The 13,709-nt window shown below is 44.8% G+C and overlaps 1 protein-coding gene across 3 annotated transcripts in view; it reads left to right on the forward strand.

The window, feature by feature from the left end:
* The window catches only part of PPFIA2 (PPFI scaffold protein A2), a 1,995,062-nt gene that overhangs the window by 1,946,274 nt on the left and 35,079 nt on the right, over window positions 1-13,709 (forward strand). For all 3 annotated transcript variants that reach the window (XM_085652973.1, XM_085652974.1, XM_085652975.1), the window contains one exon: window positions 608-698. In XM_085652973.1, coding sequence (XP_085509099.1) covers window positions 608-666 — 59 coding nt within the window. In that variant the 3' untranslated portion in view covers window positions 667-698. The remainder of the gene's footprint in view (window positions 1-607; window positions 699-13,709) is intronic.

Genomic DNA, 13,709 nt, shown 5'->3' on the forward strand with positions numbered 1-13,709 from the left:
AGTTTATACTGTTTCAAACAATTTGAGTATACTGCTGTGGTATATCCTCATACTGTAAAGTGTGATACAGGGTAGGTTTGGGTGGGAAAGTACCCATTACTTATGTGTAATCTTCACTACTTACCCTTTCCTTGTCCTAATAATTAGGTCCCAGCCTTTCCACACCCATTGAATACCTGGTGCTTGAGGACCACATACTTGGTTAAGGATGATGACTGATCATTTATAGGCCCTTGTTGGGGCAGGAGCACAAAAGGACTATAATGCAGGGATAAGGCAGTGCTGATTTCTACCTAGGTCAGGTGGTGCTTGTAGGCCACAATGTAAGTAGTATAACAGGGAAGGGTAATCGCAGTAATGAAGATTAACGGTAAGTAGCGCATTTGTATGATCTTACTCTGCAAACATTTACAATTCTCAGGTTAGTTAAACTCATAGTTAGCATTTACGCTAGTCATAGCTGGCACAATTAGAAAGAGGAATGTGAAAGCATTGTTCACAAATTCACAAGGACTAGCATTAGAACAGAGTGTATATCTTGATCCTTTACCTTACAAGGCTCATTGCACGTCTTCATGTTTCTAAATGTAAATATTTTCTTTTACAGTGCCTCCTTCAGGACTGCCGAGGTTAGACAGCTCCACCGTTCGCACATACTCCTGTTGACAATTCTAAGAGAGGGAAAATACTGAACTGCTGTGAGTATTCCTTAAAAAAAAGTTTTAATAAACCATAAAACATACAGGTTAAATTTGTGAGAGGCTAGAGAAATAGAGACACACACAAGGGACATGTTTGCTTTTTCATTTTACAGCACCTGGGCTTCAGAAATAAAAATCCGCTTTTTATTCAGTTGTAAGTTTGGGCTACAAAGTGCAGTTGTGTGCCGAATATCATACATTCATGTTAGTCAATTTTACCATTGCCCTTTTAAGACATTTACATGCTAGGTTATTTAACTATATCAATAAATGTGACTAGTATGTTACAAAATCATGGACTACGAAGGACAGGTTCTTCACAATGGCAGTTGCTAGGGATGGCCGTTTCTTGGCACGAAGAGGTCACTTAATGGTCATGAGGAGCCCAAGCTTCTGTATCTTCACGTTTTTTTCAGGAGGAGTACATTCTGATGCCAGGACCATGTCCAGGACTTGGAGGGCACCTCTTAGGGATCAAGTCTCACTCCACCAGAGTTCTGCAGCCGGCCTCAGGAATGTCCAGGTGGTGCTGGTCAGTTGCAGGGAGGTGTCTGGAAGCTTGGTGTGTCCCTGTAGCTTAAACAGGTGTTCAACCTACTGACCCTTGGAGTCACTTCTGGGGAGTCTGGATTCAAGGAAAGGAGGTCCAATCTTCCATCTTCAGACAGCATAGCAGTCCTTTTTCTGAGTCTTACACAGGTGCAGAGGTGTTCTCATGAGATGTTCTGAAGGTGCCACTTTTATATTGGTGGCAGACTTTGGGTTGTGTAATTCCCTGACCTATCCCCAAAACAGGTTCTGGTCACTTCTACCTTTCCCATGGTCCTGCCTCCAAGCTGCCTAGAGTTACAAAAGCAAGGGCAGTCCTAGTGTCAGATTTCTTTGTGTGTGCTGCAGACATGGCCCATTGAAGTTTAATCAGGGCAGGATAGAACTCCTCCCGACCCATCCTGTCAGGAAGACCCACTACCCTCACACCTAGGCCTTCTTTGTTCCCATGTCTGGAAAGAAAGAACACACAACCCACAACAGGAGAGTCTTTCAGAGTCATGTGACCCTGCACACTGGTAGAAAGGCACAGTTGGTTTATGCAGAAAAATGCAAACGAACTAATTTAGTTATACCATACAAATTAATTGTATAAATGTTACCTTGTGAGATATTATTGAAGGTTATTATATATCACCCAGGTCTCAGCTGGGTATACAGGTTTATCCCGTTATCTACATCACATTTAATGGGTGGCACTCTAACTCAATTATAAATTTACCTTTGAAAAAATTAAAGACAAGAGGCATTTGGCATAACAGGAACAGTTGTTTAATTAAACGCAGCAACCCGGGAGATCAGGTAACAGAGTCAGGTTCTGAAGTCTGTCTCAAAGCACATTGGTTTTGGCCGTAATTTTATGCTTTACAAATAAGCATTGTAAAATGGTTTATGCATTCCTTGGTGACGTAAATTTGGACCTAGTCATCGGCATAAATCAGGGGTTTGATAAGAAGCGCAGGTGGGCCTCGTCCTAGTGAGAACATACTGCAGGGTCAGTGGCTACGTGTCCAGATGTCCGGCATGAAGGGCGTGTGACATCACTGCATGTAATATGCATGCTGTGTTCTGATTGGCTGTGTATTCCTAATTTAGTGTGGCATCTGACTTTATGGTATTATTGAGAATGTATGCCCCTCCGGCCAAACAAGTTTTTTTGGGGTCAATCTCCTGAGACCATTGTGGTTTTGCTGCCTATCTGTGGGGCCTATCTGTGGGATCGATCTGGGTTTTCCTGTTCGTGCGTTCTGTCTAAGGGTTATCTGTGATCTGTCAATCAGTTGCTTCAGGCCTAGGTCGCAAAGCCTGCCTAACAACGCATTTCTGACTCGGGCTGAATGGGAGGTCACATCAGGTAAATTCAACAATGGATATGTGAGTTCATTTTTAAACGTACATATATCATGGTGTACATCAACATCATATTGTCCAGTATTAACAGCACAGTGGAGTCTGCAGCATTTCATTTATAGGCCCTGGATATAAATAGCGCCATTTACTAGGGTGATATTAGTAAATTAAATTTGGCAATAGTGTGCATGCCACTATTACTATATTTAAGGAGAGAGCACTAGCACTTTGGTGCTGGTTAGCAGAGGAAAAGTACACAGAGTCCTAATGCCAACAAAAATTAGTTCAGCACAAATGAAGTGAAGGCAAAATGTCTGTTGGAAAACAATGCCAAGCATACCCATTCTAAGAGTGATGATCCAAAATTCATCTGTCACCAAACACATGGTTACTTTGGATCTCTCAAAATGGGTTTGAGGTGGTTGGCATGTAGGAACCTGAAGGGCTCCACAACATCAAATAGTTGTTGGTCCAGGTGAAGTCATTGGCTAAGGAAGGAAAAGCTCTGAGAGGAAAAATTCAAAATTAGTGCTCAGGGAATTTGTTTTACTGGCTGGTCACCTTTAGTGCCTTCACCCAGTCAAGATTTCTTCATTCAGACCTGGTCACTTCATTTGAGGTTGAGTTCTTCCAGTGGGATACGGCTCAGGCTGTATCCGAAGAGACCTTCTCTGTGAGGTCCTGCTAAAATAGATTTTCCGCTGTGGAAAAACGCAGAGTCGGAGAAACTTTAATCTTAAGCCCAGTGGCAATGTTCCTTGGCCGGATCAACTTGGCAGGTTTGTCCCCTGTCCTCTGTACGTCTTTGGAGCCAAAAAGTTTGTAAGCCCTGTTGTTTTGTTTAGGGTGTTAGGAGGAGTATACTTTGACACTGCACAGGGTTTGAGGACCTCAGGAACAGCACTTGGAGGTCACAACTCATCTAGTCCAGGGTGGGTCCATTGGAACTGATCAGCAGAGGTTTTTCAGGAAGGTGGCTTCTTGCAGCTTGTTGTTTCCCTGTAGCTTAACAGGAGTTCAGCCAACTGACCATTGGAATCCACTGCTTTGTACTGCCTACAAGTGAGAGCAGGGCCAGACATTCAGGTCTCCTCACAGGTGCCAAACAGCAGGTGCCGATAATTTGTTCTTCCACAACTCGAATTTTCTGAGGGGGTGCCTAGGAGGTGACACTTTTATATCTGGCACTAACCTGACAGTGACTGCTGCCCCCCAACCAATAAGGAAAATCTCCCAGTGGTTCACCCTACCCACTTTTGCAGCAGTTTATGTGTATTTTACTGCATAAAATCAAACTTCATCATTTGCAGCCTCATGAGGCCCAAGTTACAGTGGTTAGGTCACCGATCCTATCTAGGTTGGATTATGCCAATGTCCTGTACCTAGGTCTTCCAGAATACCTGATCCAGCAGCTACAGGTGATGCAGAACGTTTATTATATAGGCTTCTGAATTGTACTTCAGTTTCTCCATTTTGGGAAAGACTTCATTGGCTGCCAGTACAGCACTAAATAATGTACAAGGCATTGACTCTAACGCACCACGCCCTCCATAACAGGGGGTCTACTTACCTTAATGAACACATTAAGGATTACAGCCCTGGGAGGATCTTGTGCCCTAGCTCGGCTGGACTTATTGTGGTACCCAACTTTCAGAGACAACAGCCGGGAGGCTCCTCCTTTACCGTTAAAGCAGCAGGCTTATGGAATAAGCTGCCTGAATACTTGAGATTCATATCCATGGAAGCTACATTTAAAAAAAGAGCTGAACACACTACTATTTAGACTTTAGTGGTTAAACTGGGCTGGCAACTCCCTGCTCAATTCTATGGGTGCCAATAAAAGCACCAGGAACACTCATGCGACTAGCTGTGCTCTATGGAAGTACCATCATTCATAAAATCTGACAGTGCCCTTCTCTGCCTAGATTCAAAATGGCAGAACCCTTCTCCCCGTGTGTGGAGCCTGTGTGCCCACCCTAAATGTGAAGCCATGGAAATAAACAACTCTTCCTCTTAGGTCACTTCAAGCCAGTTCTGAGGACAGCTCCCTCCCCACACAAATTGGACTCTGCCTGACTAAGGAAACAAAGGAAGGGCCTGCCCAAGTTTCAGCAAACATTGGAGAGTGTTGAGGCCATAATTCAAAATAGCGAAGTCATTTACCTCCCAAGGAGCCTATACAGGCCAACAGCTACTGACCACGGAATGGTGTAAATAATTGGCATGCTACTTTCAGGATAAATATTTAACTATTCAAGCCAGTCTCCCTTCCCCAGGCTGGAGTGAGGAGAGTTCTGGCATTAGTGGGAGAGAGAGAAAAATCCTGGCGTTAGTCAGTAAGACTCCCACATCCACGACAATACCACTACCTTAGAGACATTTGTTCTGCTCTCCCTTTAAGATTTACTGTTTGCTATAGGGAGTCTTAACTCAGGCTTGCCATCTGATCGGTGCCCGGCTAACTTCCTGTCCAGGGGTGCAGAAGCCATTATTCCTATCGCAAATCATCTTCTCAATACTCCAGTCTTGTTGGCTACTGTTCCCAAAACATGGAAGCAGACTAAAATGATGCCGCTTCTAAAAAATTCTCAGGTTGATCCCATAGACCCAGTCAACTATAGGCCCATTTCTTTACTCCAGGCCCTCTCAAAGGTTCTCGAAAAACACGTTAATCAGCAGCTATCCCTATACTTTGAAAGCAACGACCTGCTGCACTCCAGCCAATCTGGGTTCAGTCCCAGTTGTAGTACTGAAACAGCGCTGGTGGAGGTGGTAGATTTCATCAGACTTGGCCTCGATGCAGGAGGTAAGGCACGGCTGGTTATTCAGGATCTGTCAGCGGCGTTCGATACAATTCCTCATCAACCCCTTTTGGCACGTCTCCAGTCCATTTGGGATTTGAGGAAGGGACTGGAAATTGGTGGCCTCTACCTCCGATTATAGAAGACAAGAGGTATGGTGTCCTCCTTTATCGGCTGGGCTCCGAAAGGTTAAAGTGGGAGTACCACAGAGCACTGCGTTATGTCAAAATATTTAGGTATCAAGTTTGATGGACAACTCTCTTTTCACCTACAAGTTAATGCAGTGGTAGGAACCTGTTTTATTGTCTTAATACGTATTCTGAGAAGGTTCCTTCACTTCCTGTCTGTGGCGGCTAGACAACACGTGGTCCAAGCTCTGATTACATCAAGACTGGACTGTGGCAATTCACTGTATTTAGGCCTTCCTGACTATCTGATTAATAGGCTACAGATGGTTCAGAATGCAGCTGCTCGGACAATATACTACCTTCCTCAGAGAACCCATGTGTCTCTACTTCCTAGAGACCTACACTGGCTTCCTGTTAGAAAGAAGATCACCTTTAAGATCCTACTCCTAATCCATAAAGCATTGCATGAGGCAGGCCCAGGGTACTTAAGAGCGAGAATCAGGTTTTACACTCCCCTCAGAAGTCTGCATTCAGCAAATCTCTGTTAGGCCAAAATCCCCCGGATCCACAAAGAAAGGACCTTGGGCAGATCCTTTTCTTTCCTGGCTTCGTTGTTATGGAACAAAGTCCCACTGGAATTAAGATGCATTAAAGCAACCCTTATGTTCCCCAAAAAGTTAAAACGATGGCTCTTTTCCAACAAGTGATATTGAACCCCTGCTTCCCTCTATTGGTTCACTTCTGCACCAGCGCCAGGACACTCCTTGCAGCAGCAGTTGTGCTTTAGAAATGTCCATACATAGACCTAGTGTGAGGGGAGGCCTCATCTGAGTTAATTTTTGGGCAGTGCCCAAATGATCATCCTGTCAGTGGAACAAAAACATCTCCACTCACCTCAGCCTTTGACTCCTTCTCTAGTTGCAGCTTTCACACCTCATTCAGGGCTAAGCACTAGAGCGTTGCAGGCGGAGGCTAATGCAAATTAGCCTCCAGAGGCTGTGGGCAGGGAAAATGTAGCTTTCCAAAAGTACATTTTCCTTAATGTGTATAAAAGAATTCTGACTTCTCCAGAGAATTGGGCTTCTAATAAGCATTTTCAAGAAATGGATAGCATTATGAAATGGAATAGTGCACCAAAGTGTTTGACTATGGAATAGGTAGCCTTGCTACAGTGAAAATAGCTGTAATGGGGTAGTCACTGCAAGTACATGTTTAATATTAACTTTCTACGTGTCCTACTTTTAAATACCATGCACATTGCATTATGGGCAGTAAGTAAAGTAAGTAAATCAATATTTAAAAGGAAGGTTTAAACCTGTCAAAAGGATTTATTTTGACAGGTTGGATTGTCATTTTTTTAAACTGCCTAAGTCAGGCTACAATGGCAGGCCTGAAGCTATATTTACAATGTCACTGTAGTGGATGGCTCAATAGGTGCTATGGTCTACTTAGGGGTCAGAGCACATGCACTGGGGCTTGGTTAGAAGAGTCCAAGTTCACAAACTAACAAACAAAGCAACATCTGTGCACAAAAATGTGGCTGACAACACAAAAAGAGATATCTTCCTACAATCAATTAATATCTGGTACCTTTCAGAGTCAGTGCAGTAGAATGATTCATTACAGGTCTGTCCAACTGCAGTAGGAAGAGCATTTTAGAAGAGCAACTGAATCTGTGGCCTTTCAGCAGGACTCAGGCTGTAGCAGATGCCACGATCCAGAAGAAAAAAAAATCAAGAGGAATACACGAAGTAGATGGGGTTTTATCAACACCTTGACTCCTGTAACACAGTTTCCTGGAACATTATGAATGGGTTACTTTGTATAGTCTAGTATTTCTGCAAGGTAGGGTCTTCTACTCTAGCACTGTGCTCCTATAGAAGAGCAAAATGGGTTTGGATGTGTCTTTTAATGGATGGCACACTTCCTCCTAAATCCAAAATAGCCCAAGATAATTGATTTGGGGTAGATACCGAGAATATAGTTCTTTTTCCTGCAGAAAACTACAAAATGCCATCCTGTCATTCTTCATTAGACCTATGCAAGAATTTGTATCTCTTTTATAGGCGTTTGTCTTCCTTGCCTGAAACCTTTCCAGAAGGTCAGAACTGAAGAGTCTTCATGGATGAAGCAACAATATGCACATATTCACATTTGAATATTATTTCAGGCACTGCAACAGCTTGCTGAATAACTTGTGCTGTTGTTCCTGGCAACCCTTTCACTCACATCAATTCTACTGTGCCTTAATGGGACAGTGGAATTTCTCCCTGTTGCTTTTGCTGGGGATGTACCAGGGGCCTACCACTGTATACATTCTCCACGTTGTACATTCGCATGCCACCTCCGTTTGCTCCATCAGGGATTGTGGGCAGAGTATAACTGAGTTAGTTCGAGGCCATAAAATAGCAAGTGTAAACTAGTTCCTTGCCCTTACAAAGTAGTAGTGAGTGACTTGGGGGTTTGGAATCGTCCAGCAATACTGCATAGTGAGTCTCACAAATTGTGTCCACATGTGACAAACTTCTGAGCTCGGGCAAAATTAGATGGTGTAATGTTCTTACGATCTCCATCTTCAGCCCCTTCAACACTCATCATATTCTTATAAACCAGGAACCTGGAAATATTATTAGCTCTTAGGAACTATAAGAAATCGGGTTACTGGTTGGGGGGGGTGGGAGGACCCTTCTCAAACAGCATCCACAATTCTTCTCAGGGTGTAGTCACAAGAAAACCCTAGATTAAACTTTGCTCAACCCTAGGGTAGCTCGGCACAGAGCAGTCATGCTTAACACAGAAACAATGTGTAAAGTATTTGTTCAACACTTTGAACAGTAACACAGTGAAAGCACATCACAAAAGGAGCCCACTACAGAGACAGAAATAGAGTATTTTTTAATAAATAAAACAAGACCAAAAAGACAAAAATCCAATTAGTAAAACTAAATATATTGAATTTGAAAGATATTAGTAACAAGCATTGGCATAGCCAATAGGTCTCGCCTTTGGGACCTTATAAGTGTTTAGCCATGCAACAGTTGCATAACTAAACACTTATAAGGTCCCAAAAGCGAGATAGCTATGCCAATGCTTGTTTGAACTGCTGCAATCTATTGAAGCCTCACGGAGAACATCAAAGCGGCCGTGCGCCCGCACACATGCACTGTAGGTCTAGGCTGGCCTGGTAGCACTTTTTGGAGCCCTCACAAAATGTCTCGCCAGACCAGCGCATGCGCTGGGTCAGGCGAGACCTAAAAAGGGGGCAGAAAGGCGTAAATCATAAACTGTAAAAATGTGGTAGAGCATGACCAGGTCGATCTCACAGTTTCAGGCCGACATCAAGGGAGCCCGGGCCGGCTACCAGGAACCCAGTTGGGCCAGCTGAACAAATTACCTTTACTCAATCTTGGTTTGCTAGGATCTAAGCCCAAGATGTGTCGTGCAGCTGAAGTGGTTCCAAGATGCAGCAAAGCTGTGATGTGAGGTCCTGGTGCGTCGTCTTTAAAGATCACATTGACGATGTTTGCTATGTGAAGTCCAGAGTCAGAGATGCATCGTGCAGATGGGGCGATGCTTCAATTCTGAGGAGCTGCAAGGCTGAGATGGAGAGTATGGTGGCGTCGTCAAGGTTGTGGTTGAGGGATGCGAGAGCCTGCACGGAGGATGCGTCACACAGTGGTGGTTCTGAAGGCTATGAGTGCTGCGGCGGCGATGTCAGTCTTTGCGACAGGTACAATTTACATAGCAGTGGAGATGTGTCGCTTCTGCTCGGGGTTACGCCATGCAGCAGAGGAGACACGTTGGATCCACAGAGGCTGGAAATGAAATTAAATGAAATGTGGATTTATAAAGCGCGAATTTCTGCCCTGAGGCGTCCAAGCGCTGCCTGAAGCGTGAGGTAGGAGTATCCGAATTGGTCCAAAGAGTTAGTTTTAGGAGGTGAAAAGAAAGGTCTTTAGTTGTTTTCGAAAGGAGGGTAAGTTGGGATTGGATCTGAGCTGAAGGGGCAGGAGGTTCCACAGCTTGGCGGCATTGTACGAGAACATCCTGCCGCCAGCTCTCGATCTCCTGATTCTAGGGACTATTGCTAGGAAAGCCTGACCGGAGCGAAGTTGTTTCCTAGGGTGGTATTGAATGGTAAAATTATGGCAGATAGCCGGTCCTTTGTCCCAGAAGGCCTGATGGGCAATACACATTGCCTTAAAGGTGATTCTTTGCCGGACCGGCAGCCAGTGCAGGCTCCTCAGTCCAGGTTTGGCTGATAGTCTCCGTGGCAGCTGTAGTAATGTGCGAGCGGCGCAGTTTTGAACGATCTGCAGCTTACGAAGTGTATAGTCAGGGGCACCGAGGTACAGAGAGTTGCCAAAGTCTAGTCGGGACTGGATCAGGCCTTGAACAGCAACTTGCTTGGCTTCCAAAGGTAAAAGTGGGAGCACTTTCCTGAGCATCCTAAGGAGGCCAAAAAAAGTCGCAGACAGCCTGGTAGCCTGGGTGTCAAAAGTTAAGGCTTTGTCCAGCCATACCCCCAGGCTTTTTATATTGTCCTTAGGTGCAGGTGGAGTGCCTAGGCAAGGGGGCCAGAGGGGATCAAAAAACGTTGGAGCGGCAGGGCCCAAGAGCATCAACTCAGTTTTATCCCCGTTAAGTTTGAGGGAAGATCTCGTCATCCAGCTTTTCACGTCCACCAAACATTGCCTTAGTCCCATGTGCGCGGAGCGGCTGTCCTCCTGTGCCAAGGAAACCACTAGCTGAGTGTCATCCGCATAGGAGACGATCTTAATGCCGAACGGACGGACAACCTCAGCCAGTGGTCGCATATAGATGTTAAAAAGTGCAGGGCTTAACGATGAGCCCTGCGGGACTCCACAGCTCAGGGGTTTGCTGGAGGAGACAATATCACCCTCAAAGATCTGAAAGGATCTATTGCTCAGGAAGGATTTAAGCCAGCGTATTGCCCTGCCTGAGATTCCCATTTCAGAGAGACAACATAGGAGCACATCATGGCTAACCGTGTCAAAAGCTGCGCTCAGATCAAGGAGGATCACTGCCACTGATCCGCCTTGATCCAAGATCCTTTTAGTTTCCTCGGTTACTGCCAATAAGGCAGTCTCCGTCCCATGTTTTGGTCGGAAACCTGTTTGGGTGACATCCAGCAGCTGGTTGGACTCCAGAAAGGCCGTCAGATGTATATTAATGTGTTTCTCCAAAATCTTACTCACCCAAGGGAGCAAGGAAATGGGGCGATAGTTGCTAAAATCGCCAGGATCCAGGTTGGGTTTCTTCAATAAGGCACGGACCATTGCCTGCTTCCAGAGGGGTTGCAACTACGCCGGAGGTAATAGAGGCATTGAGGAGGTTCTTGATGGTAGGGAGAACCACCTGGATTACCGAGAGCATAGCCTCTGGGGGGGGGCTGGGTCACAGGTGACCCGGATTTCACTTGCCGCGCTAGCAACTCCAGGGAGTCCTGTTCCAACAGAGGGAAGTGTTCCAAGATAGCCATGGGTTGATGGGGGGATTCCCCCTGACGGGGCCGTGTCTGAGCAGTAAGGTGAGAGTCGGTGACAGAGAAAGTGGAATATATTTGAAGAACTTTTTGGTGGAAGAAGACTGCCAGGTTGTTACAGTGCGCTAGCGATTTGCAGGGTAGCATAGAGGGCAGTGGGGTTGAGTGAGACTCTTTACTATTTTAAAAATTTCCTCCGTGCAGGGTTGTTGGAGCCTTCTGTCCTTGAGGCTCAAGCCAGCCAACTAGCCCTTGGAGTCATCCCTGGTTCTGGGTTCAAGAGACGTAGGTCCAGTCCTTCTCACCCAGCCATGAGGGCAGCAAGATTGCACAGCAAAGCAGGAGTCCAGCAGAGTGGCAGTCCTTCAGCATCACAGCAGTCCTTCTTCCTGGCAGAGTATCCACAGGTCAAGAAATGTACTGAAGTGGTGGTGCCTAAGGTTTAGAATGTATTTTCAGTTGAGCCTTTAAAGTGGGGAAGAGAAGCTTCTAGAGGTTTCCTGTTGAAGTCACCCTGCCTTCCCTGGTCCCTGACACACTAACGTCAGGGGTATGCAGGCACTAAATGGCTAAGGCAAGAAAATGCCAACTTTCTAAAAGTGGTATTTTCAGAATTGCAATTTAAAATCAGACGTCACCATAAATTAGGGTTTTAAATTGTGATTTCAGAGACAACAAAAATAAACTGGTTATCACTTCCCATTTGGAAATTATACTTATAAAATGTAATAAGGCAACTCCAATGTTATCTTAGGGGAGAGATAACAAATTTGAGTTTTTCACTACCTGGACATGTAAAACCTAAAAGTACAGCTGCACATTTTAAATACATTGCACCCTGCCCTCTGGGCTTTCCGGGGCCTACCCTAGGGGTGACCTACATGTATTTAAAAAGGGAGGTTTGGGCATGGCAAAACATTTATTTTGCCAGGTCAAAATGGCAGTTTAAAGCTGCACACACAGGCTTTGCACTGGCAGGCCTTAGATTTGCTTATAGGTCTACTTAAGTGGGTGGCAGAATCAGTGCTGCAGGCCAACTACTAGTTTTTAGTTTACATGTCGTACCTCTTTACTAGGGACTTGGAAGTAAAGAAATATGCCAATTGGGAATAAGACAATAGTACCATGTTTAGAGCAGTGAGCACTAGCACTATCACTGGCTAGCAGTGTGCAGAGCCCTAAGGCCAGCAAAACAAGATCAGAAAAAATAGACGAGGAAGGCAAAACGTTTGGATATGGCCCTGCAGAAAGGGCTAAGTCCAACAGGAACTTAAGTTTTTTCTCTTATGTGAACCAGCTTGACAAACACCACAGTTTATAGTAGTGTGCAATTGTCACATGACCAAGGCTGCAACCTTCTAAAAAACCTCCCTTAGGGAAAGCCTCCATGGACTTTCTTCTTGGGTACCAAGGAAATATAAAAAAAAATCACACGACTCCTAAAGAAGAGTTTGGAAGAAAAAGAAGGCAAAATCAAATAATACTAAAGGCCTTCTTAAACCCATGCAGACTACAGATGGCAACAAAGGTATATGTAATGTGGTGAAATGCAGAGACTAATCTCACATATGTCCCAAGCAGAAAAGGAAAAGAAAATGCCCAAATGCCCAAGCTATGTTTTTATTTTCTTCCAGTCAGGGACCACACCCAACAACCAATAAATAACCCCAACACTACAACCTAGAATATTGCCAACTAGACAGGGGGTAATTCATATTGGAGCCAGACAATTGGTAGCTGGACCAAGAGACATCCCCACATGACTTTTCCGACACATACATTTTTTCCTCAGTAAAATTCTAAGAAGATAATGGTATCTCATTGAAAGATAAACAAGTGAGAACTATGGACAAACACTACGTTTTCCTAAAACCAGGTCCCGATCGGTGAGGTTTTGATATTACTCGAGGTTGATTTGTTTTGATTAACCCTGGGCGTAGTGGGTGTAGTGGAGCTACGTGGAGCATCGCGTAGTGTGCCCAAATCTACGCACACTTGCACACTCCGCGTAGCCCCACTTCGCGCCGCACGCCCTCATTTTAAAATAAATTAAAGTATTTAAAAGTAAGAAAATATCTTACCTAAGGTGCGGCGTCCCGGGGCTCCCAGTTCCTCCTTCAGCTGCAACTTCTTCTTCACAAATGCGCATGCGTGGGCGCCCGGCCATGCGCATTTCTCGCGAGTACTATGCCCACCCTTAGTTTTGATGCCCATGCCGTTTACTGCAACCAGGCATCTACATGAGCAAGGGTTTGTGTTGCCTCAAACGAATTTGATAGCTATTCCGACATCTACTAGTCTCCAGACAGCATTTGTAGTGGAGAGTCCCTGAAGGCGCCTGAAAAATTAGCTTTCAAAAATAATAGTTGTAGGAAATCAACCATTTCTGTGTGGTCCTCACTGATTTTTCATCTTTTCTGGCTGTAGACCTTTGTGCACTTTATCCCTGCTAACCAGCAGTAAAGAGCCTGTACTCCGCCTTTACACATGGTATTCCTAGATTTTTGCCCTGAGCTGCGCCGTCAGGGCAGCACTTGCCCCAATTCAATCTAACTACTTTCTAACCCTCCCAAAAAATACTTGGGGAATTTATGACTTGCTCCAAAATATTCAATGACTGGACTTAGAATAGTAAATATCTTATAATATTTGGGGTAAAAGTGGTCTTTCACCA

Source organism: Triturus cristatus, chromosome 4_1, assembly GCF_964204655.1.
Source record: "Triturus cristatus chromosome 4_1, aTriCri1.1, whole genome shotgun sequence".
In the NCBI taxonomy this organism is placed as follows: Eukaryota; Metazoa; Chordata; class Amphibia; order Caudata; family Salamandridae; genus Triturus; species Triturus cristatus.